Source organism: Monodon monoceros, unplaced genomic scaffold (genome assembly GCF_005190385.1).
Source record: "Monodon monoceros isolate NGI ecotype Baffin Bay Population unplaced genomic scaffold, NGI_Narwhal_1 Super_Scaffold_18, whole genome shotgun sequence".
Lineage (NCBI taxonomy): Eukaryota > Metazoa > Chordata > Mammalia > Artiodactyla > Monodontidae > Monodon > Monodon monoceros.
In genome coordinates, this window is record NW_021703774.1 from 97,955,236 (window position 1) to 97,980,413 (window position 25,178).

Sequence of the window (25,178 nt, forward strand, 5' to 3'; positions counted from 1 at the left end):
AGTAAATAAAGTTTATTGGCCAAAGCTTACATTTATTTTTAATTGCTCTCAGCCCCTTGATTTTAAAAGATGTGTATAACAAACAACTTAAAAATAACCTGTGTAGTTAAAGAATATAATTATGTTAGCTTGGGTTGTATTCTAGTATACATCTAAAGGAAACTTACGATTTCTGTATCCTGTGGAGCAGAGCTGCAGGCCAGAAGCTAAGAGACAACTTGAAATAGATTTTTTTCTGTAGATGATTTTGGAGAATTTTTTTCTATTTTAATTTTGAACTTAAAAAAAAAGGACGGGCTTCCCGGGTGGCGCAGTGGTTGAGAGTCTGCCTGCCGGTGCAGGGGACACGGGTTCGTGCCCCGGTCCGGGAAGATCCCACATGCCGCGGAGCGGCTGGGCCCGTGAGCCATGGCCGCTGAGCCTGCACGTCCGGAGCCTGTGCTCTGCAATGGGAGAGGCCACAACCGTGAGAGGCCCACGTACCGAAAAAAACAAATAAATAAATAAATTTTAAAAAAAGGACACATTCCTAAATCTTGAATTCTATTTAGCTGACGTGACTTCAGAAAGCTCACTTATTAGCAGTATTTGGGTAGAAAAATCCTTGCTGCTCCTTCACTTAAAGGAAAACTCTAAGTCAAAACCAATATGATGTGGAAGCATACCTAGTTTTCATTTTTAGTTTACCACCTGGTCTCTTGGCTTTGCATGTACGTGCTTAAGAATTTTTTCTGTGCATGTGCTATTACATTAAGTCTCAGAGACGGAGTTAGTGAGCCACCCAGAGCCCCACATATAACTAGTCAGAGTCAGGGTTTGAACCTGGGTTCATCTGAGTCCAGCCCTTGATTTTTCTTTCATCATTCCCTTGATTAGAACAGTGAACAGAGAAGATGAAAATTCTCCCAGGCGTTCCTACTTGGACATTTCATGTTAGATCTGTAATCACTCCGTGGTTTGGGGCACGGCACCGAACCTGTCAGAAACATTTTGAACAAAGGAAACATAAATACGCTTTTATGCTTTTTTGGTTGAATAAAAATAAATAAAAATTAAAAAATTAAAATGGTTGAGAATTACCACAACCACTAACCAACACCCCCCCCAAGAAAGACAAAACTCCTCCAACATAACTTCCAACTCTACATTTGAAAAAATGAAGAGAAAGAATTTCTTTACAATTTTTGCTGATTGACCAAGTTATTTAACACACAGCTTAGAATGGGAGGAGACCTAGTGCCCTTATTCAGCCAGCCTTCCTGTCGTACAGACAGGAACAGGTTCGGAAGTGAGACGAATGAACCGGTGTCCCATGGCAAGATGGGGGGAGCCAGGCTATAGCCAAGGCAGAGCCCCTCCTACCCTAGCATATTGTGTTTCTTTAGATTTATTGAAATGCATCTCCTAGTTGAGAGTGCTTTGCTTTCGAAAAAAATTCAACTCACTCTTAGATATTGCTTTTCATAGCTGATGCTTAAGGAGTACTACTTCCTACTTTTCTTCCTTGCCTGTGCCTTTCTGTCTGTTTCCCCCTACCCCCACATTCATATAGAGAGAATTTCTTTTTCTAGCCACCTAGAACAAGACTCCAGTGTGAAAATATAGCCGTCTTAAAATTTTTCTAATGTATTATTTATCCGTTTTCTAAAGGTGCCGTATGTAAGTGGATGCGTTTGATGTGTTGAGGAGGTACATTATCCAGGACTGTTGTCTGGGATGTAATAGGAACGATGGCTCCCTCCTGTGCACCAGAGGCTGTGAGTCCCTGTGGCAGAAGCTCCGCGCATCACTACCTCCTCCTTCCCTGTCCACACATCCAGATGCCAGTGTAACTCAGACTGGCAGGAAGTCAGAATAGATGTGCGATTTTTAGGGGTTGGGGGTCCCCGGAGCAGGAAATTAACACATTAACGTTTTGCCTGATCTCTCTCATAAACTAACCTCCAAGCCAAAACTTGATCCAGGAAACATTGCACAGTGTTAGTTATCTTAACATGAAAATATAAACGCATTGAATTTCCATTTGTGATGCTGGTTAAGTAAATCTACAGCTTAAATAAATTATCCATTATTCTTCAAAGGTGTAGAGCCATTTCTCTAACTTGGAAAGCAGTGCACACGGTGAGGACTTGCTGTCTCCTTAAATGACACAGCACTTAGTGAAGTCATTTGCCCTCTGGTGAAGCAGAGGCCCCTCCCCCACACTTGGTGGGAGGCAGGGGGAAGGTTTCCTCTGTGACTGGGGTAGACTGGAACTTGGAGGGCCTCTCCATGACGAAAATGTCCTCATGCCATCTCATTTCTTTCGGTAATTAAACCTAATCGTGTGTTACAGAAGCAAACATTTCTACTGATTACATTTCCAGCAACGCTGCAACCCTGCTCACCGTGATTACCGTCCCCCTGGGCATTGTCTGTGGCTTGTTGGCACTTTCACCTGTGCTAATGAGAAGAAAAATGACACATAATCTTTCCTTCTTCCCAGGTGTGTTCTTCTCCTTAATAACTCTGATTGATAAGGACTGACCCTGGGACAAGGAATAGCATAAGAACTTGAGCGTGTGATCTTTAACAGTACTTAAATTGTATTATTATTTTTTAATTGAGGTTTATGGTCTTATTATGAAGGGATCTTTCAAAACCTGTGTTTAGCAGGTAGTTTTAGCATGTATGATAGTAAAGCAACTGTGTTGGTAATGTTGCCTTTATTGTAGAATTCTGTAAGTAAAGAGTTAACAACTTTTAATTTTATTAAATGTTTGGGTGTTAGATGCAATGCTGGGTGGGTACTAAGGGTCCAAAAGTGAATCAAATGCTTTTCCTTCCTGTGAGGAGTCTAATATGATACAGACTACACATAAGCAGAATTTCAGTACTCTAGTGTAAGTACAATAATTATTACAAGGAAAGCGTGTGTGTGTGTGTGTGTGTGTGTGTAGGGTGCAGTGTGTTTTTGGCTGAATAGAAGGCATAGAAACACCAGAGCTTTCCAGGCAACAAAACTACTAGACTGGTAGGTATTGCAATACTGTGTAAAATAGTTGGATGTATCAGAAACCTGCCAGTCTCACTCCCTCTCACTCGTTTTTGGAATGTGGTAACCGATGACTTAATCTTTAACATTTCCTGTGGCTGGTGCCATATTGTAATACACTATTAGCCCCTGTCACTTCCTGTCATGAATGGGAATCTGTTTTATCTTGATCCATATTTTCTCCCCCTTAGTCCCAGCTTCCTACCATGTGTTGCTCAAAATGTGTATGACGCCTCCTTAACCAAAAACGTTTATTAGTTACCGAAGCTGTAATGGTTAGGTTCGCCAGTGAACTCCAATGAGTGTAATTTACTGCAGGTCACAGCTGTGGTCTTAATGGATCATTAAACCAGAAGAAGCCAGCAGTTCCGGGTGCTTTAGTGAAACTTCTAAAGTTAGTTAACTTGTATTTCAGATTGCTTCCAAGTATGATCATCAGGCAGAAGAAGATCTTCGCAATTGGATAGAAGAGGTGACCGGCATGAGCATTGGCACCAACTTTCAGCTGGGCCTAAAAGATGGCATAATCCTCTGCGAGTGAGTTTTGGTCCTGATGTGGCCACTCTTCCAGTCCTTTCCACAGGCCTCTGTCTTGCCCACCTTGCCAGTCCAGGGTGTCAGACCTTGATATTCTGCACATGTTTTTAATGCTTTCCTTTACTGATGTCAGAAGAACCAACTTTACATTCCAGTCCTTGTTTGTTGTTCCAATAAATATGGTATCACTTATGCTTTTCTTTTCAGACTCATAAACAAGCTACAGCCAGGCTCAGTGAAGAAGGTCAACGAGTCCTCATTAAACTGGCCTCAGGTAACATACAAACCAGCAACCCCTGATTCCAGTCGGTTACTCTTTATGCAGTGAGAACTTGATAACAATTTTAAAACAGACATTTTAGCAGAAATTTGTGCACATGACTATATTGTTTTTTACAATGTTATTTTTAATGTTTCCGTAATTACTTACAATTAGTTCTGTGATTATTAGATGTTTAGCTTAGAAGTTTTCTTATTATGTATTTAGTCTGTATACTCTCAGAGAGGATTTGACACAGCTTACACAGAGAAATACAACCTGTGGTCTAGGTCCTAGAACATAGGATAAATGAAGGAAAAAGCAAGGAATTTAACATAACAACTAAGGGTTGACTGTAGAGCACTGTATTAAAAGCACAGTCTTAGTTCATGAATGTGTATGATAAGTAAAATTGGATATTTTGTCTTGAGCATATGCTTTGAGTTATGAGGATAAACATTTAGTAACCACACATTTTTTTAATTAAAATTTAAACATAATAAATTGTGCATTAATTTTGTACCTTTTGACAGAAAATTCCAGCCCTGGATAGGTCAGACACAGAATTCTTTAAAACATGCAAGGAAGATCTTGACTTTAAAGAACTGAAAAAACTTGACTGCTTAAAAATATTAAAAAGACCATTATGTGACCAACTATGAAAATACTCTTCCTTTTCCAGAGAGAGCTACACACACCATGTATCTGGTTGAGAATCCTTGCCAAGTAGCTTTCTGCCTGGCATCTTGTACCTAGTCATAAAGCCTTAGAATTCTTAGATAATATGAATGTCAGTATTTAGCTCCAAAAGTTATATGCTTTTCTTTCTTTATAGTTGGAGAATATTGGCAACTTTATCAAAGCTATTCAGGCTTATGGTATGAAGCCACATGACATATTTGAAGCAAATGATCTTTTTGAGAATGGAAACATGACCCAGGTTCAGACTACGCTGGTGGCCCTAGCAGGTCTGGTACGTATATGTCTTTAATGACTGGTTAAAAAATTCCCCACTATGTTGGTGATTAATTGCATCTTTGCTCTCATAGGAGTTCAGACTAGGCAGGGAGGAGCCTGTCTCTTCCGTAATTATTAGCTTTGTGGAAAGGCTGCTGACATCAGCTGCCTAGTACTGGATAGCTTAATCAGAGTACTCACATTTCAGAGGTCTGGGGTGTTTTTGAATGGCTTTGGATGTGTTTTTACCCCTAGCTTGGGTCTTAAATGAAACCTTCACCTATGGACAGTATCATTTCTTTGTTGTTCCTTCTGTAAAACTCTGTTGGCAGAATCACTAGTTAGTGTGTATATTTCTGTCTAGGCTAAAACAAAAGGATTCCATACAACCATTGACATTGGAGTTAAGTATGCAGAAAAACAAACAAGACGTTTTGATGAAGGAAAATTAAAAGCTGGCCAAAGTGTAATTGGTTTGCAGGTAAGTAATGCATTGCATATCAGTTACTTATTCAATGTCATTAATTCTTACCATGCAAAGCATCTCTCATAAGTAAGGAACAGATAGATATACTATAGTGTATATTTTGGGATGGATCTGCGGTTTATACAATTTATGTCCATTTAAAACCCATGAGACGATGATGGTTTTAGAAGAAGCCTCAGGCGTGCCATCTGACTTAGTAATTGTTTCTCCAGGAAATGATTTTTTTTCCTAATTACATTGTCCTATTTTTTTAAGAAAATGTACTTTATAAATTCCTAAATGTTATTGACCAAATGAAGCAATTTTAGAAAACCTCAATACCATTTTTTTACCCTAGTAAAGCATGATTTATCAGTCCTGCGGAATACTTTGTTCAGTTATTTTTTTCCCTTCGTGTTGTTCCCCTGCAGAGTGTCACAAAAACACCACTGCTAAATGCCTAATATGCTAAGGGCTTTACTGTCTGATACCTGCTGGATACAATGCCTCACTGTTGACTGAGTCTACATGAGTTGGGTTTATTTATTTATTTCAGCTTTATCGGGGTATAATTGACATATGGATTTATTTTTATACAGTACAAAATCATGTCAGCGGCGAGAAATTGGAAACCCGAATTTCCAGACAGTAATCAGTTGTTTAAATTGTGAGAGCTCCATAAAAGGAACTAGTAATGAAGAAAATGATACACAAGGTTCAAAGATTAAGGAAAACAAATCAGGTCATAAAATATTGGGTTGGCTAAGAAGTTTGTTTGGGGTTTTTCAGAAGATGTTACGAAAAACCCAAATGAACTTCTTGGCCAACCCGATACTATATAGTCAGTGTGATCCCAATTTTATTTTTTAAATGAACATGCATATTTTTTATGTATATGTATGTGTATCTGGATATGTACACAGAAACATAAGCTAAAAAAGCTAGATGGTTGGGCATCCCTGGTGGCGCAGTGGTTGAGAGTCCGCCTGCCGATGCAGGGGACACGGGTTCGTGCCCCGGTCCGGGAAGATTCCACATGCCGCGGAGCGGCTGGACCCGTGAGCCATGGCCGCTGAGCCTGTGCGTCCGGAGCCTGTGCTCCGCAGCGGGAGAGGCCACGACAGTGAGAGGCCCGCGTACCGCAGAAAAAAAAAAGCTAGATGGTTATACACAAATCTTTACAATGAATGTCTAAATGGTAGGATTTCAATGATTTTTTTCCCCTCCCTTCCTTTTTGCTTATATGTGCTTTCTTTCTCTTCTCCAGTGACAGGTTTGACTTGTAGGAATAAAGTTTTCCTTTAATAAATCTTGTTTTTTAAGGAAAAAAGACCAGCAGTAGAAATGTGTCCCCAACCAGTAGAAGAACAAGGTGTACTGGTTGGTCCTGAAGCCGTGTTATTCTCAGTGGGGAATAAAAGTTAATTATTATTCCTCTGAATATTGCTAAGTTCAGATTCTCCATTCTGCCCCTCTCTGACTCTGTCTAGTGACATGAGAATTAGAGGAATAAAATGTGGTTCTTTTCCCATGAAAATGTTGGTGATTTTAATGAAACTTAAGCCCTTGCTAAGCTGCCAGAGAAGACACCTGGCATTTACTGTCACGTTTTATGCAAAACATGTTCGGAGTAGAAATGCATGTTGTTTAGCCAAAGATTGCTCTGTCCCTTTAAATGGCTGAAGCAGGTACCCATAAATTTGGTTATTTGTGCTAAAGAGGGTAGGGGAAAGAGTTGGAGAGGAAATTATTCATAATTCTGCCACTCTAATAACTTTTCGTGTCTGTCCTTCTCTTTCTATGTGCATATTTGTATCTGATGAATTATGTTGTGAGGCTTTATATCCAGTGAAGCTTTTGAAATTTTTCTTTTTAAAGTGAGCCCCTTGAAATTTATTTGTAAAAGCGTAGATTTTGTATCTAGTTGACTGCAACCTCAGCATTGGAAGGGACTTGTCAATTGCATCCCTTCTAAGAAATCTCTTCAGTAGAACAGAAAGTTTTGTTTGTGTCATATATATTGGTGACTTCTGATAATTAGTGATTTTATTTTTAACTTAAAAGATGGGAACCAACAAATGCGCCAGCCAAGCAGGTATGACAGCCTATGGGACTAGGAGGCATCTTTATGATCCCAAAATGCAAACTGACAAACCTTTTGATCAGACCACGATTAGTCTGCAGATGGGCACCAACAAAGGAGCCAGCCAGGTAAGCAATCCCTTTTTGTACTTGTTTCAAAGAGTACAAAAGGGCTATTTAAATTCACACTTACCTTATTCTTATTAACTGAGTCCAAAGCGGTTATTTTTTGTACGATATATATATATATATATATATATATATATATGCATGCCTTCAGGAAAGTAAGATTTGCTGAGAAAGCAAAAGAGTCAAAGGGCCTTTTCTGTAGCCACACAAGTATGGTGTGGCCCATGGCTTTTATTGGCAGTTAGAACAGCTGGCCTTTCTACCTAACCAGAAGAAAAAGATACGTTTATTACAGTGTTCTTGTTCCAAATTCAAATGAATTGCTCATTCTAATGCTTCTTTCAGTTTTAAAGAAGCCCTCAACTAATTTGGTAGGTAAAATTATCTGGTGTTTTACAAAGAACTCTAGCTAGCATCATGGAAAATGTGTGACTCTAAGGAGATGGAAATACAGCATGGTGAGAATGCTAGTATTCTACCACCACACGAGATGGAAGTATTTCCTGGGAAGAATAAATAGATCACCAGCACCTCGCAAGGCGGTGTGCACGTAACCATATCAGAGCGGGACATGTCTTACATCCAACAGGAGTGGGGGTAAAGTTTGAAAAAGCTTTTCATCATGACCTCATGAGGTGTGGTGGTGGTGCCCTTTATGGAATATGTCCTGCCACACGGGGCAGTGTCTCAGAGCTGCCACTCAGGTTTGCTTTTTTACCGATTAAATCTGAAAGCATGTGCTTGGCGTAAGTGGAGAAACGAGGTGAGTTACAGTACCCTGAAAAGGAGGGGAGTGGGAGTAGTTGTTCTGAAATAGCTGGCTCTTTGGTGTCTCAGAGCCTTCCGAAAGACTCAAGTCCTTAAGGACTGCTCAGCATAATTTTTGTTGAATGTATTACAGACCTTTGAAACTGGTAGCCTGGATAGCGTGTATGGTCATAATAGGCACTCAGATGTAGCTTTCAGGTATGCCAGCATTATGCTTTGTTTTTATATTCGTTATGTCCAATCTTCTTATTCCAAAGTAGGTAGTATTGTCTCCAGTTTGCATATGAGAAACCTAAAACTAAAAGTAAGTTAACTCGTCTGAGGCCACATAGCCATTTTATAGCAGAGCAAGGATTTGAAGTAAGGGCTGACCTTAGCTCGAAAGCCAGTGAATATTGCTTTGTAAGAGAATCAGCATCAGGCTATTTTGGTAAGCTAGCTTTACCCCTGAACCGAATGGAAGTTATTAGTGTTCACATTCGATGGGGATTTCATAATTCATAAAATACAAGAAACAAGAATAGATTTTAGCTGCTGTTTTAACTTTTATACTATGTTTTAATACCAGGCGGGGATGTTAGCACCGGGTACCCGAAGAGACATCTACGATCAGAAGCTAACATTACAACCCGTGGACAACTCGACAATTTCTCTACAGATGGGTACCAACAAAGTCGCTTCCCAGAAAGGAATGAGTGTGTATGGGCTTGGGCGGCAAGTATATGATCCCAAATACTGTGCTGCTCCCACAGAACCTGTCATTCACAATGGAAGCCAAGGAACCGGAACAAATGGGTCGGAAATCAGTGATAGTGATTATCAGGCAGAATACCCAGATGAATATCATGGCGAGTACCAAGATGACTACCCCAGAGATTACCAATATGGAGACCAAGGCATTGATTATTAGATTCACAGAGGAGCTCAGTATTTAGCCCGTTGTTTTTATTCAGTGAGAACCAAGCTAGCCTTGAGTAATTTTTATCTTGTCTTCCTAAAACACTCTTATGCTTATTGTACCTAAAGGAAATACTGCCTTACATACATTCCTTTTTCCTTTTTCTGCCTCTTCCCTAAATAGTTGCCTTTTAGTGCTGTAACAGTTAAATCCTACAGCATAACCAATAACTCACATATGAAGTAAAAAGGAATACTGTGAAAGGGGAGTACTCTTGTACAGTCAATTCTTTTATTAAAGATCTATGCATTTTTACAATCCTCTACTTAAATTGGTATTTTCAAACGATAGGAAGCTTTGTTTTTTTACAGTTTAGTATCTGGTTTCTCCGTGGAAGACTAAACTCATGCTTATAGCTAAATGTGGTCTTTGCCAACTAAATTTAAGATGCAGCATTTTAGAAATTTATATATCAATGTTTCTACAGTACTGTTTGCTAATTTTTAAATAAAGTCCTGATCAGTGTGCATTTGTGATTATATGTGTACTCATTCTTACCTAAGCCGACAAGATCTTTTCCGAGTGGTGTTTCGAAAGGAGCATGTACAAAGCTGGCCTGCAGACATCGAGGTCTGGGGGGTGCGTTTGCTCTGCCTGTTTGTGCCAATGTATCGATGTAGAGTTGCTCTGTTTTCTTCCACTGTATTTATTGCTGCATTTCTCAGCATAAACTTATCCCATTGTATTTTTTATAAATAAATATTTTTTTTGAACATTCCTATGAGCCACAGGCTGATTATTTTCTGGCTAACTTCCAGATGGGTAGAGTCAGATTTTTTTTTTTTAAAGTATTCTTTCCCAGGTACTGTTTGTTATAAGATACTGGAACATTTCTTTACTGAATCTATACACCAGTGCACTGAGTACTTGAGAGGGAGGCTTAGGAAAACGAAGGGACCTGCCCATCGCACACAGGAAATGCCCGCCGGGATTCAGACTATCATCTGACCTTTGCTTATTCCATTGTGACTCATCTGCCTCCAGTTCATTCTCAATCCAACTTGGAATAATCTTAAAACCATCTTGGGGAACATTGGTGGGGATGGGGTGGAGCGATTTTATATTCATATTCTAGCGTGAATAAATATTAAGAAACATACTGGATCAGGAATAGGACACGCTGTTTGATAATGAACTAGGATTTATGGTAGGAAGTGTTAGCAAAACCTAACCCTCAGTTATGATCTAGAGGAGGTCAAACAGCTAAGTGTTGTAATGATAAACAATTCAATCGCTAACACACTTTGTGACATTTTCCCAGCCAAGTGATTTCCTCTGATAGCACTGGTTCTATTAGGCCTTGGGGGGTGAAATGTGCCTGCTTGTTTTTTGCTGAGGCAGATAATGAGGACATAGCGGTGTTTGATGAACCCACAAAAGCACAGTTGACTTGCTCATCGTGCTGCAGTGACTAAGGTTAATGCCTTGGAGAAACTGCTCTGTCGTAAATCCTTTTCCTAAAGGAGACTGTCAGAGCTCAACTAATAGTCTTGTTTAAGAGGAAAGTTGTAATTTGCATTGTTAAAGGGGACCTGAGCTAGCATGCTGTTTCCTGCCCTCCAGGAAGAGGGGTTTAGGGAAACCTTATATCGATCGCACTGCTTGCCCTGCCAAATAAGCCAGATTGGGCGTCCTGTTAGGAGAATGAGTAATTCAGTTTACCTGTTATCTAGTTGAAACGAGCCTGCCAATCAACACGTTAGATGTTCCTATTTGTTTAAAGCTTTAAAAAGGAAAAGCCGCCAGTGCACGCCCACCGTGGCCCTTTCCTCTGACCCACCACTGAATCTAAATCTGGGAATGGGGTCCAGGCAGAAGGACTTTAAACCTTCCTCCGGGCAATCTCAGGTGGGGCTGTGGTTGAAAACCCGCTTCTGCAGAACGTTTGCTAATTTGTAAGACTTAGCCTTGTGCTTTTAACAAAATTTAACTCTTCACATCTGGTTAATCTTCTGCCCGTTCTATACCACGCCCATCAGGTGGTAGTTCCTTTTACACTTTCGGTTTTAATTGTCCCTAAATCTAAGAATTGTACTTTGAAAAGCTATAACATATTTAGCACATTTCCAGGAGCGGAAGAGTAGGGAAAAGTCCTCTGTACTAGGGCAACATTCCAGAGATTTTTGCTAAGGTTTATTGGTTGTGAGTGAGGAATTATCCTTTAAATTAGTTTTTACATAATGTGCTTTTTAATTGACCACATAAACATGTTGTTAAAAGGTCTTTCAGTCCCTGTTGGTACAAAAAAGGTTGTATACTTTTATGGTTCTACTATTGTAATGTGGTCAAATAGTGGGGACAAAAACAGGAAGAATAGGGTCCACGTTGGGCCCTGTCGTTTATTCTGCACATGGCTCTTAGGAGAAGGAAACTTTTTCCAGGTACAAATACCTGATGGGCGCGCTTATCTTACAGAGGCCGGAGTTCTGTTCCCTCTTCATTCGTTAATGAGTTCTTGTCTCTCTGTGCCCTTGCATTGTTTAATTTGTTGATCCTTTTTATAAAACTCTGAAAAACAAAAGAGTGAGTTAGACCAGTGTTCTGTATCTGCACGGATTGGCAATCATATACTTGGCCATATCATTTCGGGGAATTTAATCCTTAAAGTTTTCCCTGTTGAACTAAAATATCTTGGGGGGGGGGATGGGTAGATTTCAAAGTAGGTTTTTAATCAGAAAAGTGTAAATTGGAGAAAGAAGACCTAGTTAGCTTCCTACCACCATCAGAAGTATTTTCTTTGGAGTACATACCAAATATGTTAAAGTGCTACTGTATTTTTATGTTTTATTTGGAGAAGAATGAGGATACACTTAATTATAAAACTGTAGAAGTGCTTGTTAAACTTCAGTGCCTGGCCGGACTAAGGAGTGCTTTGCATGCTCTGTTTAAAAGCAAAAGGGCCTATGTTTTAGGGTAATAGAATGAAAGAAAATTGTTAAAATGTCACTTGACCCAGACAACAGAAAGAGATGAGAGACCTCATTCAGCTGTTAAAATATGCCTGTCTACACAGGATAAGGCAAATCAGCAACAACTGTGTTGCAAAAGCTGTTGGAAACAGCTGCCTGCTATTTCCAGATAGCAGTATGGGGGCTCTGATGAGGGTGTGACATTTCTCAACATTGTGTGCTGTGGTTAATAAAGGGCCTCAGAATCGCAGATCTGTCATACTGGCGCTGAAGGTGATTGGTCTACACTGGAGTGGGTGTTCCCTAAAATACAACGGGTATGACATGATGCTTGGGGATGCAAAAATGCCTTAGAAAAAGATCAACTGTGAAATCTCCAGACCATCCGAAAGGCCAGACCAAGCCATTAGCACCAAAGGAGACTTGCACTGCTACTCCACCCAGACCCTCCTACCCTGGGTCATTTGCTTAGTGATAATTGCTCAGTTTCACTTCTTTCCAGGGAGAAGGTTTCAATAAGGGAGGTGGGGTCAACCTCAGAAAATACAGCCCAAATCTCACTCTCAGGACATTGGGGTCATGTGGCCCTCCGGAAGAGAAAATAAGCTGGGAACCAGCCTCCTTTATGTGTGAGTCTTCAACGCTTTTGAGATTGTGAGGATGGAGTCTAAAACAGGAAATGAGATGTTTACTTACCAAAAACTCTTGGTCCATAAAGTAGGGCTTTTCTGATGATCCATCATTTGTTTCCAGATCAACAGCAAAACACAGGAAAAGTGCATCCAGCACAGTTTCAAACATAGATAAAAAACTATGGGCTACTAAGTAGGCAAAAAAAGCAACCAATAGTAGTGGGATTGCCCACACCTGGAGCACACGGTGGTAGTTAAATGCCATCAGTCCTCCAAAAACTGTGAAACACACCACTAGCACCTGTCCAGAACAAGAGTTTGTTGAAAATGTTTATAAGTTGGTTGGTTAGGATATTTTAGAAAAGACATTTGTCAGGTATAAGCAATAGTTTTCACGTATGTGCATGTGTGGGAGTGTATGTGCCTTACTGTAAAGAGTGCTTGTCAGAAAATTGGGTACAATGAAATAGGAAGAAGAAAAATGAAAAGCTATGATACCAAAAGAAAACCCAGCTAATTTGGAGGATGAGAAGAGTATATATACTTTCATTTTATCTGTGCCCAGTTTTTGTATTTATGCAGACGTAATGGTACCTCACAAAGTTTTTAGTGTTTTTTTCACTAAATGCTACAAAAAGCATCTTCATTAAAAAAAATTTTTTTTTATAAATGCTATTTTTCTATTTTTATTTATTTTTGCGGTACGCGGGCCTCTCACTGCTGTGGCCTCTCCCGTTGCGGAGCACAGGCTCCGGACGCGCAGGCTCAGCGGCCACGGCCCACGGGCCCAGCCGCTCCGCGGCATATGGGATCTTCCCGGACCAGGGCACGAACCCGCGTCCCCTGCATCGCCAGGCGGACTCTCAACCACTGCGCCACCAGGGAAGCCCTATAAATGCTATTTTTAAAAACAACAGCACAACAACCCACTGAGTGAATATACTGTAGTTTAATATGTGAGTACTTTTACCCTGGGGATTAAAGTGGATGGGCTTTCCAATGCTGGTGTAGGGAGCTAATAGGATAATAGGCTTTTGCTATATGTAATTATTATATTTCCAGGAATGATTACAGGCCATGATGTACCTAACTGTTTAACAGACAAATTGGAGCCCCTCTGGAGCCCGCACTGCACTTGGGTATCCATAAAGACGGACGTGAATGTCTGCATGCCACTTCATTCAAAAAAAAAAATCAGCAATTATGCGTTCCTTTTGGGAAATATAGGAAAATGAATTACTGCCTAAAATAAAATACAAGTCTGTTATAGAAGAGTAGCTCCCGCTCACTGCAACTAGAGAAAGCCCGCACGCAGCAAGGAAGACCCAATGCAGCCATAAATAAATAAATAAATTTATAAAAAAAGAAAAAATGAAACCTCCTTCCAAAAATTCTGGGAAGTAGTTATTACAAAATATATCATCCACAATCCGACCAAGCTAACGTGAACAATACCACTTAGATACAACTACAACTTAGATTATTAGGCTGTTTTGAAAGGCATAATCAGTTTGTTCTTCTAGAGCTACTGTCCCATGAAAAGTCTCTGGGTCCCAGCTGTGCCTTAAAATATATGTGCAATTAACACACACCTGTGAAGTCCATGCATGTTCTAACTTGTTACTGACAGCAAACCATGACAGTAACGCACCAGAGATATACACCAAATGCCACAGAAACACAAAATGCTAACAAGGAGCCCAGGGTCCCCATATTTGGCACTGGCACAACTGGAGCCTGATAATCTTGTTCATTTTAGGGCACCACGAATGTCCCTGGCGTTCGTGTCCTATGTGGAGGACTGGCTGGAAGAAGCGAGGATGTCTATCTTAGAAGAGGGAAGATGTGGAGGGAGGGTCAGGACATCTGTGGTCAAGAATTTGAAGGGCAGTCAACTGGAAATAGGACCAAACAGGTGTGTAGAATTAAGCCCAGTGGGTGACACGGAAAGAGACACGCTAGCACAGTATAAAGAATCTTCAACTTGAGGCATGGTCAAGTAGGGGCTGCAGCACCACTTTCATCACTCTTTTAGGGATTCTTCCCTGTAACCCAGAAAGGGGATGTGTTATCTTTAGTTCACAGATAGGAAAAATGAGGTTTTCACAAGACTACATACAACTCCTTGGAAAAAGATGACAGCAGAAATGTAACTGGCTCCATTTGGGACATTAACCATTCTATCTTTATATTTATGGATTCAATGCTCTTAAATCATCAGGTTGCAATACTATTTCCATATATTTTTATGACAAACAACCCCTATAAAACATTCATTTTCTGAGGTTAGTAGCATTTTCATTTTAGATATGAGAAAGCAGTATTCAGAATGGTAGAAAGAAATGATCATAGCTAAGAGTAAGACTAGGATTCGAATCCTAGCTCTACCTATTGTGGGATCCTGGACAAGTTATTAAACCTTAGTTTCCTCATCTGTGAAACAGGGTTACTTCACAGGATTGAGGATTAAATGAGAGGACGAGGCATAGCATCTACCACAGAGTAAGCACTCGGGAAACAGTAGTTCTCCTTAACGGTCTTGTTGTATGGCTTAATTTTTGGATCCCAAGTTCCTTTATTATTTTAGTGAAGACATCTCACCTTTCCTAGAAAAATTACGAAGTCTCCAAAGCAGTTAACAGATGTAAAATGACTTGAATTCTTGGATAAGAGCTTGAGTGCATCTTTTGCTGATGTACAAAAATCTGTCCCATTAATGGCAGTTGTAGCGTATGCATTCTGAAACAAAAGGCCGTAGTGAAAAAGATGACCAGTCTGACTGTTGTAAAGACAATATAAATGCCAATGCAGAATATTTTCAAAATAGAGAAAAATAGTTACTATTAACCCACTCTCTCTGCCCGTAACAGGTCATTTCATCTTCAAAGTCCCTTCCAGTCTCTGGAATACATACACATATATTTTCATATAATTGTAATAAATGGAAAAGATAAATAAGTATTTCTGGTCAGTGTGGTGGATTGAGCATCACCACTACAAACACGTGGAAACGATGCGGAGAGCGTAACTATCTTAATGCACAGCAGAGTTTGAGGGGAGGAAAGAAGTTTAGGTGCTAGAAACAAAGCAGACCCTAGCTAATGGTGAGCGCTGAACCCGAAGACTCAACGGGCAGGGAATCAGTAAAGGCTTTAGGAGTGAGGGGCTGGGGATTTAACACCTTGGGGCTAAGAAACAATGCTCAGGCCCATGCCAGGAAACTGAGCTGTCTGCATAAATACAGAATTTATATTCAAACTGAATCAGCCATTCCAGGAAAGTGGTATAGAAATGCAACATCTGCCTAGGACCATTGAAATTACTAGGGTCTGGCCACAGGCAGAGCAAAACCACATCCGCCCAGGCCAGGGAATGGTGGAGGCCCACAGACAACCATCCTTGAAGAAGATGAAGAAGCCTTCACAGGAAAAATGTGCAGGTGACTCAAGGAAATGAACAGCACGTCAAACAAAAGAATCTGCACCTTGAGAACAATCTGAAATAAAGCATTGAAGGAAGCATGTTTAAGATGTTAAGGAGATAATAGAAGGAAGAGTGACCATAAAGAATGAACAGCACGGTGTAAAAAATGAAGAGGCAGTGTAGAAAACAAACGGAACAGAAATTCTAGAAATGAAAAGATATACAATTTAAATGGTTCAGTGTCATTGTTATATATCTGACTTATTTTCCTTTATATAGAAAATAAGCATTTTCATGTTGCTCCATGGCTTATTTATAATTTTAATTTTTAATAAATACATATTTTATCAGGGGTGTGTGTGTGTGTAGCTAGGGCATATTTAGACTATTTCAAATATTTGGCTGTTATAAATAACTATGCAATGAACATCTTAATTTCCTCATTTTGGATAATTTCTTAAGGATAAATTTCCAGAAATGAGATTACTAAGTCAAAGAGGACAAGTGGGTATATGTGTTCATATAAGAAGATTTCTTTGGTAATTTTTCCAATATACCTTTTCCTTATAACTATACGATAATTTCAAAACCATCTATTTCTTACATTTCCCTTGAAATCTTTAAAATGCTACTTGCACTGCAGTTTACAATTTATAACTTCCCTGGGAAAATACACTGGAATGCTACCTGCTTGGGTTTTGCCTTGCCTTTTGGCTTAAAGGATGAAAGTTTTATCTCATGATATAAAAGTAATCCTTTCATACACCCATTCAAAAACATTGTAAAGAAACCAATTTGGAGCCTACTGCAGTAATTTAGCCCCAGTGATGCAGGTCTTAAGCAAGGTGAGTTACAGAGGAGAAGGAGACTAAGGCCGTGGAATTAACTGACCCTCTCTTGGTAACCCCCTCTTCCCCAAGGCCAACTAGAGAGGAATATTTGGCTCTTAAAGATGAAAGGCTGGTATTCACCTCCCCGCACAGGGTACCCTGCTTGCCTCAGAGGGGATATTCTCAGTCAGATGTCAGATGAGGTCCCTGCAGAAATGCCTTAATGGGGCTTCCCTGGTGGTGCAGTGGTTGAGAGTCTGCCTGCCGATGTCAGGGGACACGGGTTTGTGCCCCGGTCCGGGAGGATCCCACATGCCGTGGAGCGGCCGAGCCCGTGAGCCATGGCCGCTGAGCCTGCGCGTCCGGAGCCTGTGCTCCGCAACGGGAGAGGCCACAGCAGTGGGAGGCCCGCGTACCGCAAAAAAGAAAAAAAAAAAAAAAAAAGAAATGCCTTAATGGTATTCCACAAGAAGTTTTGATTTCTGACTTATGTAGAATGCATGTGAAATTGCTTTTAATATCCCAAACTGGCTGTTGGTGGACTTAAGTCTTGAGTGGGGACGTGGAAACTCATTGCTCATAATTTGATCAAGCATTTTTGATCATCTAAGGTTCTCAGAGCCCTGACTACCAGCTCATTATCCTGAAGACACATGTGCAGGGTGGGTAGGTACAGACTGGAAACCAAGGTCAAAGGCATTGTCCCAGGTGCTCTGGGAAATCAGGGAACTTCTGTTTTTTCATTCTAACTTTATGGACATGACACTAGCAACTTTAATTAGAACAAAAGGCTATTTAAAAGCATGGTGGTTAAGGTAAGCACAGGCCCTGTAGCCAGTCTCTGGGTTCCAATCCTGGTTCTTTTTTTTTTTTTTGGCTGCGTTGGGTCTTTGTTGCTGTGCGCAGGCTTTCTCTAGTTGCGGTGAGCAGGGGCTCTTCGTTGTGATACGTGGGCTTCTTATTGTCGTGGCTTCTCTTGTTGTGGAGCACGGGCTCTAGGTGCGTGGGCTTCAGTAGTTGCAGCACGTGGGCTCAGTAGTTGTGGCTCGCAGGCTCTAAAGCGCAGGCTCAGTATTTGTGGCGCACAGGCTTAGTTGCTCTGGCATGTGGGATCTTCCTGGACCAGGGCTCGAACCCATGTCCCCTGCACTGGCAGGCGGATTCTTAACCACTGTGCCACCAGGGAAGTCCCTCAAATCCTACTTCTTACCACCAACTGCCTGTCGGTCTTGGGCAAATGATTTAACCCCTCTCAGATCAATGTCCTGATCTGTAAAGTGAGTTATAGCACCTACTGCAAAGGGTTGTTGGGAGGATTAAAGAACAGATTCCCTATAAAGCATTTAGCAAAGCGCAGGCACATAGAAAGCATGTAATAAAGGGTGGCTATTTTCCTCCAGACCTCACCAATGATGAACTCATTTACTACTGGGAAACACAGAGGCCATTCTTTAAGCGCGGAGGAGGTGCGGAAAGGACCCGTGGTTTCTTCATCTGTAGACTTTAATCCCTCACATTTTCAGGGACCCAGGAGGGGCAGGACCTGCTTCCCAGACCACGTCCCAGGCCCCCACGTGGTCTTGCTCCACAGCGATACCCCATGCCGCTCAGCCTCTTTCTTTGCATTCGGGCTCTGTCCCCAGCCCCCCACGGCCCCACTTCTGCCCTCTGAACTGAGGTTCTTGGTGTTCTTCCTGATTCAGGCTGGGAACAGAGTTTCTGCGGGACTTCCTTTACCTACAGATCGTAACCTCATAGTCAGTTTAGCACAACTGCTTATAAGCAATAAAAATAGATTTTGCTCCCTGGCTAAAATGATTAAAGGTTAAAGTAGTACTTTCCCATGCATGTGTTGACTCCACAGATCTTGGGGGCCCATAACCATTTGTCTTTTCTTTAATGTATCATGCCCAGTGAAAGACGGCATTAAAACCACTCTGACAGGGAAATTATATATACGCCTTCCTGCAGCTACTACACCACTAGTATTTGACCACAGGTTCAACCCTGATTGCCGCAGAGAGACCTAGAATTAATGTCTGAATGAAGAACTGGAGGAGGGAAGAATTGCTCATGACACAGGATATGGATTGCGAATTTCTGCAGTTTCAGCATTAGCTAATTTATACTTATTCTGAGGAGAAGTGCTTCCTTGCCAGGCAGCTGGAAGATGGACTGCAGTAAATGTTCAGTGTTGTAAGTCCTGGCTCGGAGCATTTGCATTTGCCTGGCATGACAGAACGCTAAGGCAATCTGCAGACCCTCACAATATGTGGAAAGGATAGATATAAGGAACAGGGAACACGTTTTGTTGGTTGTGAAGGTTAATCAGGAGGTCCTGAAGCAAGAAAAAAGGAGGTAGAGGTACCAGGCTTTTATTACCAGACAAAATTCAGTGTGTCTGTTTAGCAACACCAAGCAAGTGGGCACATCTGTGCCTGAGACTGAACCCGTGAAAACACAAAATCGATACAGGGAAGGATTCCCCGCTTGACTATGGAAGCACCTCAACACTAGGTTGCATTCTCATTCCTTTGCCTGGGACTGAGGACTCCCTGCACGTACAGGTGGCTTTGCTTTCAGATGCGCATGGACTGTCCACCAAGGTCTGTCACAAGCTGCAGGGGAGGGTGGGTGGAGGTCTTGTGTGGCTGGGAGGATTCGTGAACAATGAACTACGACTCAAGCTCAGGTGAGACAGCAATGTGGAGTGGAAGCCCAGCCTGGGGTGAGGGAGAGAAGAGAGCATGGGGGAGGGGAGGGGGTAGAAGACGTCACATCAGTGGCATTAGGCCGGGCCCCTGCAGGGAACGTGGGGCGGATGGGGCCAAGGCAGCAGCAGAAGGCAGTGAACTGAGACTCAGGGGTCGAGCAGAGAATTGTGGTGGGACTCCTCCAGACCCAGATCTCGGCGGGGCTGAAACGCCATGCTGTGGAGCAAGGGGAGTGACAGGAAGGTTCAGCCTGTGCTTCTGGAAGCTCTCCCAGGCTGCCCTGTGAAGGTTCAGGGCAGATCTCTCATTACTGTCTAACGCTGAGCTACAAAGCCCTGCACCTCCCAAAGCTCATTCTCACCAAAGCCCTTGGGGAGCCCCCCAGGCACTTCCACTGTGCCTCCTGGGCTCTGCTTGAGTTGCACATAAATGCCCTGTGACCACTCAAACATTGTGTGCGTTGGTGTCATTAGCAGTCATAAGCCAGGGGCCAGGCCCAAAGAAAATGAGCTCTTCTGTGGGGAGAAAATAAGAGTACTAGGAATTGTGGGACTTCCCTGGTGGCGCAGTGGTTAAGAATCCACCTGCCAATGCAGGGAACACAGGTTCGATCACTGGTCCGGGAAGATCCCACATGTCACGGAGCAACTAAGCCCGTGCGCCACAACTACTGAGCCTGTGCTCTAGAGCCCACGAGCCACAGGTACTGAGCCACGTGCCACAACTACTGAAGCCCACACGCCTAGAGCCCGTGCTCCACAAGAGAAGCCACCACAATGAGAAGCCCGTGCACCACAACGAAGAGTAGCCCCCGCTCACCACAACTAGAGAAAACCTGCTTGCAGCAACAAAGACCCAACGCAGCCAAAAATAAAATAGTAAATTAAAAAAAAAAAGAGTACTAGGAATTGTAACTCTTTCCAGGTGCTCTGCTCCCTTCCACCCCACTTCAAGAGATGCCTTAGTGATATGTCCCGAATGGCTTGCCACAGACCTGGCAGTAGCTTCCTAATTTGTCCCTGTGGCCTTTTTTTCACTTTCACTATCAGTAGGCAGGTGTGCAACTTCTGTGTGTAAATAAATAATAATAGTAACTAATAATGGCAAGAATCACGGAATGCAGACTATGTGCCGGGCCCTATTCTATATCCCCCTGAATGCATTCAGTCCTCTTAACAACCACAACTGGACGATGAGGTAGCTGCAGAAACTAGGGTGCAGAGAGGCTGGGTAGCACACCCCCGGCACACGCATGCGATGGAAGTTGCATCACTTACAAGAAATGGACCTCTGACTCATTCAGGCCCATCAGGAAAACATTTACTTTGAGCTGTACTCTGTGCTTTTCCTTCCAAAACGTTCAAAATAATAAAGTGGTGCTCTTAGGAGACATGTCATTAAAAAGAGCCAAGGATGCGGTAGGATGGTTTAGTAGAAAGAGGCTGGGTTCCAATCACGTTGCCTCCAAAGACTGGCTGAATGGCTTCCACTAGGTAATGTCACTTCGCACTTACACGAGCCCTCAGGTTCTAGCTAAAGATGCTACACGTCTGTGCGGTACTTCAAAGTGGACTAGGCACCCTCCTGCTATTGTCTTACTTAATCTGCTCCTCACCACGACTCAGTGAAATAACCACCATGGGTATATTATTCCTATTTGACAGAAAATTCTAATCTTTGAAGAGAAATGAAAGAGATTTAAGTGTACTTTTAGGTAACAGAAAAGTTGGATTACCTCTTTACTTTGAGAGTTGTCCAAGAATGTTAATTGCAGCTTTTACACAGAAAGAACATTTTTCCTCCTTAACTCAAGCCGGAAGCCAGCCCAGTCTACCCTGTGTCCTTCATCAGCGAAGGGCAGCCATTCGTCCTCCCACGAAACTGAAGCGGGCCTTTCTTTTGGTGGCAGAACTGTGAACCCGAGCTTCTGCTGACTCTTCAAAAAGGTAAACAAGAGTTTCCCTCCGTACAGGAGGGAAGGCATTTGCCAAAAGCCATGCCGTGAAGAGCCAGCTTTATTTCTGGAATGGCTTCCTAACAAAATTCTGATATTTATTAACTCAAAATAAAACAGGAACTACGAAAACAAACCTGAGAAACTGGATGATGAATAAATAACACTGGTATTCATCCTTTTCTCAGAACCAAAAGTAATACAGTGAAATCTGAGCCCAGAGTGATCCCCGTACATCCAAGGGTCTTTTCTGGTAAAACCTGCAGGAACCATCACAAGCTAGTTTCATCTCAGCCCTGTTTTTATCACAAACACATGCTGAGGGAGGTGGGGCACAGCCTCCAGACCTGGCGCTCGCTGTTTGGATCAGTCCAAGAGCTCACCACTCACCAGTTGCAAAAGTCCGGCGAGACGGCGAGTGGGGGAATCTGCCGGCCCCTCGGGGTTGGGACCAGGTGGGGTGGAGGCACTGTAAAGCCGGGTGCTCGGCAGTGCTGTCCTGTTTGCTCCTTTTAAATGTATTTCCTTTTTGCTTATTTTTTAGAATAATGGCTTTAGCATTTTCATGCTCATCATTAAAGAAAATCAAGCAACATAGAGACAAAGAAGAAAGCAAGAAAATCGCTCTGATCCCACCCCTCAGAAATAACCACTGCTCACATCACATGGACCTCACCCCAATGTTTCCCTGCAAAGATACACAGAAGGGAGACAGACAGAGGGAGGAAGTATGGGCAGGCAAGCAACAGTTATAAAAATGGAAACAAAAAGTACAGTTTAAGTAAAAGCACGAATGTGAATTTGACTTCAGCAAAAGAAACTGAAACTGAAGGAATATTTGAATGTCAGACAAATGTATCTTCACACACAAGACCTAGGTTCCTAAAGAAAACTTTCTAAAATTATTATGAAAAACATTAAGAGGTTAGAGTGCTTATTTTGGTTTTTTTTTTTTTTAACACTGTGGCTTAAGTTTCAGCAGCATGGATGGTGAAAGATGAGTTGTCTTACGCTTTCTCCCTCGTCCCGAATTTAGCGCGTTTCGTTATTATTCTGACTTTGTCAGGCTTTGAACATCTACAGCCTCTTCTGTGGTGACGGCTTTAGTTACTTAATGGAGTGTACCCAGCACAGCTACTGTGGCTGCCGCCTTACATTCCTGCTCTGTGCCAGCTGCTCTGACACTCTCCTGCAGGACGTGGTGGTGGGGTGGGATTCCTTGGCCAAGACGCCCTCCCTGTGAGGCTCCTGCTCATTGAATGGCTACAGGAAGATGCTGTGGCAAACCAAGAATGGCCTCCAAATAATACTTCTTCATGCAAAGCCAAATTCAATTCACCGGTACATTTGTTCCTTCAGTAGAATGTTAGGATTAAAAGGCTACCCCAGACGGCACCCAGGAAAACCCTCTCATTTTACTGATGAGGAAACGGAAGTCTCAACAGGCTAAGTGACCAGACAGAGGTAACCAAGATGGACATGAATCGGATATTCACAGCCACGCCCCTTCCTCCCCCAAATCCAGAAAAAGCCAAGGAGGCCACTGCATTTTGCTGAACTTGGCCATCATTGATGTGCTAGCAGAGTTCTGCCCTCCCAGTGAAAACCCACCAGGACAAGGATGTGATGCTTAGTGATGAGCAGGTCCTGGATACGGGGCTGCACAGCAAGTGCCGCCTGCCTCCCCACGGGCCTACAGAGGGCTCTCCCTGCGTTAACCTCATCCGACCTGGGTATAATCAGCGGAGGAAATGAGAGAGGCGAAGGGAGGCCTGGGCGTCCACAAGGCAAAATTAAAGTTGCAACCTGTGAAACAGAAAACACAGGGGATGGGAAATGCTCGTACTGTATTTTGATCTTAGGCTTTGTTAGAAAGAAGACTAAATGGACGGGCTGTCCCCTGTGAGTGAAGACCATTGGCTTCCTCTCCTCCTTACTCTTACTCTTGACAAGGAACTGCGGGCAGCACAATGAAGCCATTAAGGCTACAGACCTGGCGTCATATGGATCCCCACAGAGCAGCTAGCATTCTAGATAAGCTCTTCAGCCTCTGGGCCTCAGCTTCCTCATTTGTACAGTGGGGGTAATACCCACTTAACACACAGAGTCCTTGAGAGGACGAACTTAGACCGCATATGTAAAATGTGTACCAGGGTTCCTGGCAGACCCGCAAAACTCAATAAATGGCTATGTTATTTACAGACCTGAGAAGATTGGTTCTTTAGTTAAGAGAATGCCAAATATCTCTCATTTGAAGCTCAGCCCGCGGAAACGGCAAGAGGGAGACGGAGGGCAGAAATGGGAATGTTTACATGTTTTCGTATATTGCACATCCGGGGGAATAACTTTTGAAGTCAGGTGTGTGTCCCTCCATGAACACACTGTTGATGGGTGTGGGGCTGGCGAAGCAACAGCCGAGCTGTTAGGCTGCACGAGAAAGGCCTGCTGACAGAGAGCCTGGTAGTCGACTGAAAGGTCGCAGGCTGCTGGGAGTAATTACTGCTTTCTGCATGGCTTAGCTCAGCATGCAATGAAAACTCTTATAAGAAAAAGCATTTATTTAAAGACACTGGCTGTAACAACAGAACTCTTCTTTCTGAAGCTCCATAGACTATCAGCCCTTCCACTCCGGCCTTCTCTAACCACTGGCACTTCTGCTTGGAAAGCAGCTTTTCTTGCAGTCAGTCTTAGGTGTTGTTAGGGCAGCTCCAACAAGAAAGGGCAGCTCTTTGAGCTCGTATTTCCTTTTTCTTTATTGTCTCCCTGCTACTCTTAGTAGATGCTCCAGGCTCTGTGAAGGCAGCATGAAGCAGGGCTGGGCTGAGAAAGTAGGGGCTCATCCTTCCATCCACAGACGCGTATGGAGGGTGTGCCTCTACTAAGCTCGGGGCTGGGCACAGGCCACTGAGCCAGACCGACAGGCTTGTGTTCTTGGATCTCAGGAAGTTTCTTTGTTGCCGCCTTGATGGAGGCAAGACGTGGGCATGGCCAGCAGGCCCAGAGGGCCCTTCTCACCCCCACTGAGATTCATCCTCATGAAGTCATCTGGCCTCAGCTTCTCACTGCTTGGATGAATGCAAGTCTAGCAAATGCTTCTCTCTGCCTCACCCCTATGCCAGCTGAGGCCTTCTATAAAAGGCAAAAGGAGGGGGAAGATGAAACCATTTGAAGAGCATCAAAGACTGGATCCACTTGCTGAAACTTTTAGGAACTTTCTAGTCCTGCCTAGCTAACTGAGCCAAAATTCTTAGTCACTTCCACTCCTATTTTTCACAGACCTCGTTTCTGAAATGTCTATAGAGTTGAGACTCTAAACGGAAGGAGGACTGTCCAGCTATCCCCAGTGTGTGTGTGATCGTTCACTTTGCTATCCTGACTTCTGTTTCGCTTTCCTCATGTATTTCCTCCTTTCTTGCCTCTCTGCCCACCTCATTCCCGCAGGACTCGGAGGGCTCATTCCCCCAGGTGAGGGGAGGGAGATGGGGTGGGGGGTGCAGGAGAAGACACCCAGTCTGCAATTCTTACT

At 42.7% G+C, this 25,178-nt stretch overlaps 2 protein-coding genes across 9 annotated transcripts in view; one reads left to right on the forward strand and one right to left on the reverse strand.

Moving 5' to 3' along the window:
* The window catches only part of CNN3 (calponin 3), a 26,954-nt gene extending 17,046 nt beyond the window's left edge, over window positions 1-9,908 (forward strand). The window contains exons 2-7 of the mRNA XM_029228127.1: window positions 3,450-3,571; window positions 3,779-3,845; window positions 4,666-4,803; window positions 5,152-5,268; window positions 7,318-7,464; window positions 8,801-9,908. Coding sequence (XP_029083960.1) covers window positions 3,450-3,571; window positions 3,779-3,845; window positions 4,666-4,803; window positions 5,152-5,268; window positions 7,318-7,464; window positions 8,801-9,142 — 933 coding nt within the window. The 3' untranslated portion in view covers window positions 9,143-9,908. The remainder of the gene's footprint in view (window positions 1-3,449; window positions 3,572-3,778; window positions 3,846-4,665; window positions 4,804-5,151; window positions 5,269-7,317; window positions 7,465-8,800) is intronic.
* The window catches only part of SLC44A3 (solute carrier family 44 member 3), an 84,306-nt gene continuing 69,030 nt past the window's right edge, over window positions 9,903-25,178 (reverse strand). For 4 of the 8 annotated variants that reach the window (XM_029228120.1, XM_029228118.1, XM_029228124.1 and 1 more), the window contains 2 exons: window positions 15,333-15,470; window positions 12,151-13,032 (listed from right to left, as the gene is read on the reverse strand). In XM_029228120.1, coding sequence (XP_029083953.1) covers window positions 12,568-13,032; window positions 15,333-15,470 — 603 coding nt within the window. In that variant the 3' untranslated portion in view covers window positions 12,151-12,567. Of the gene's footprint in view, window positions 11,699-12,150; window positions 13,033-15,332; window positions 15,471-25,178 lie in introns of those variants that run through there. The other 4 variants (XM_029228121.1, XM_029228126.1, XM_029228122.1 and 1 more) reach the window with 3 other exon arrangements.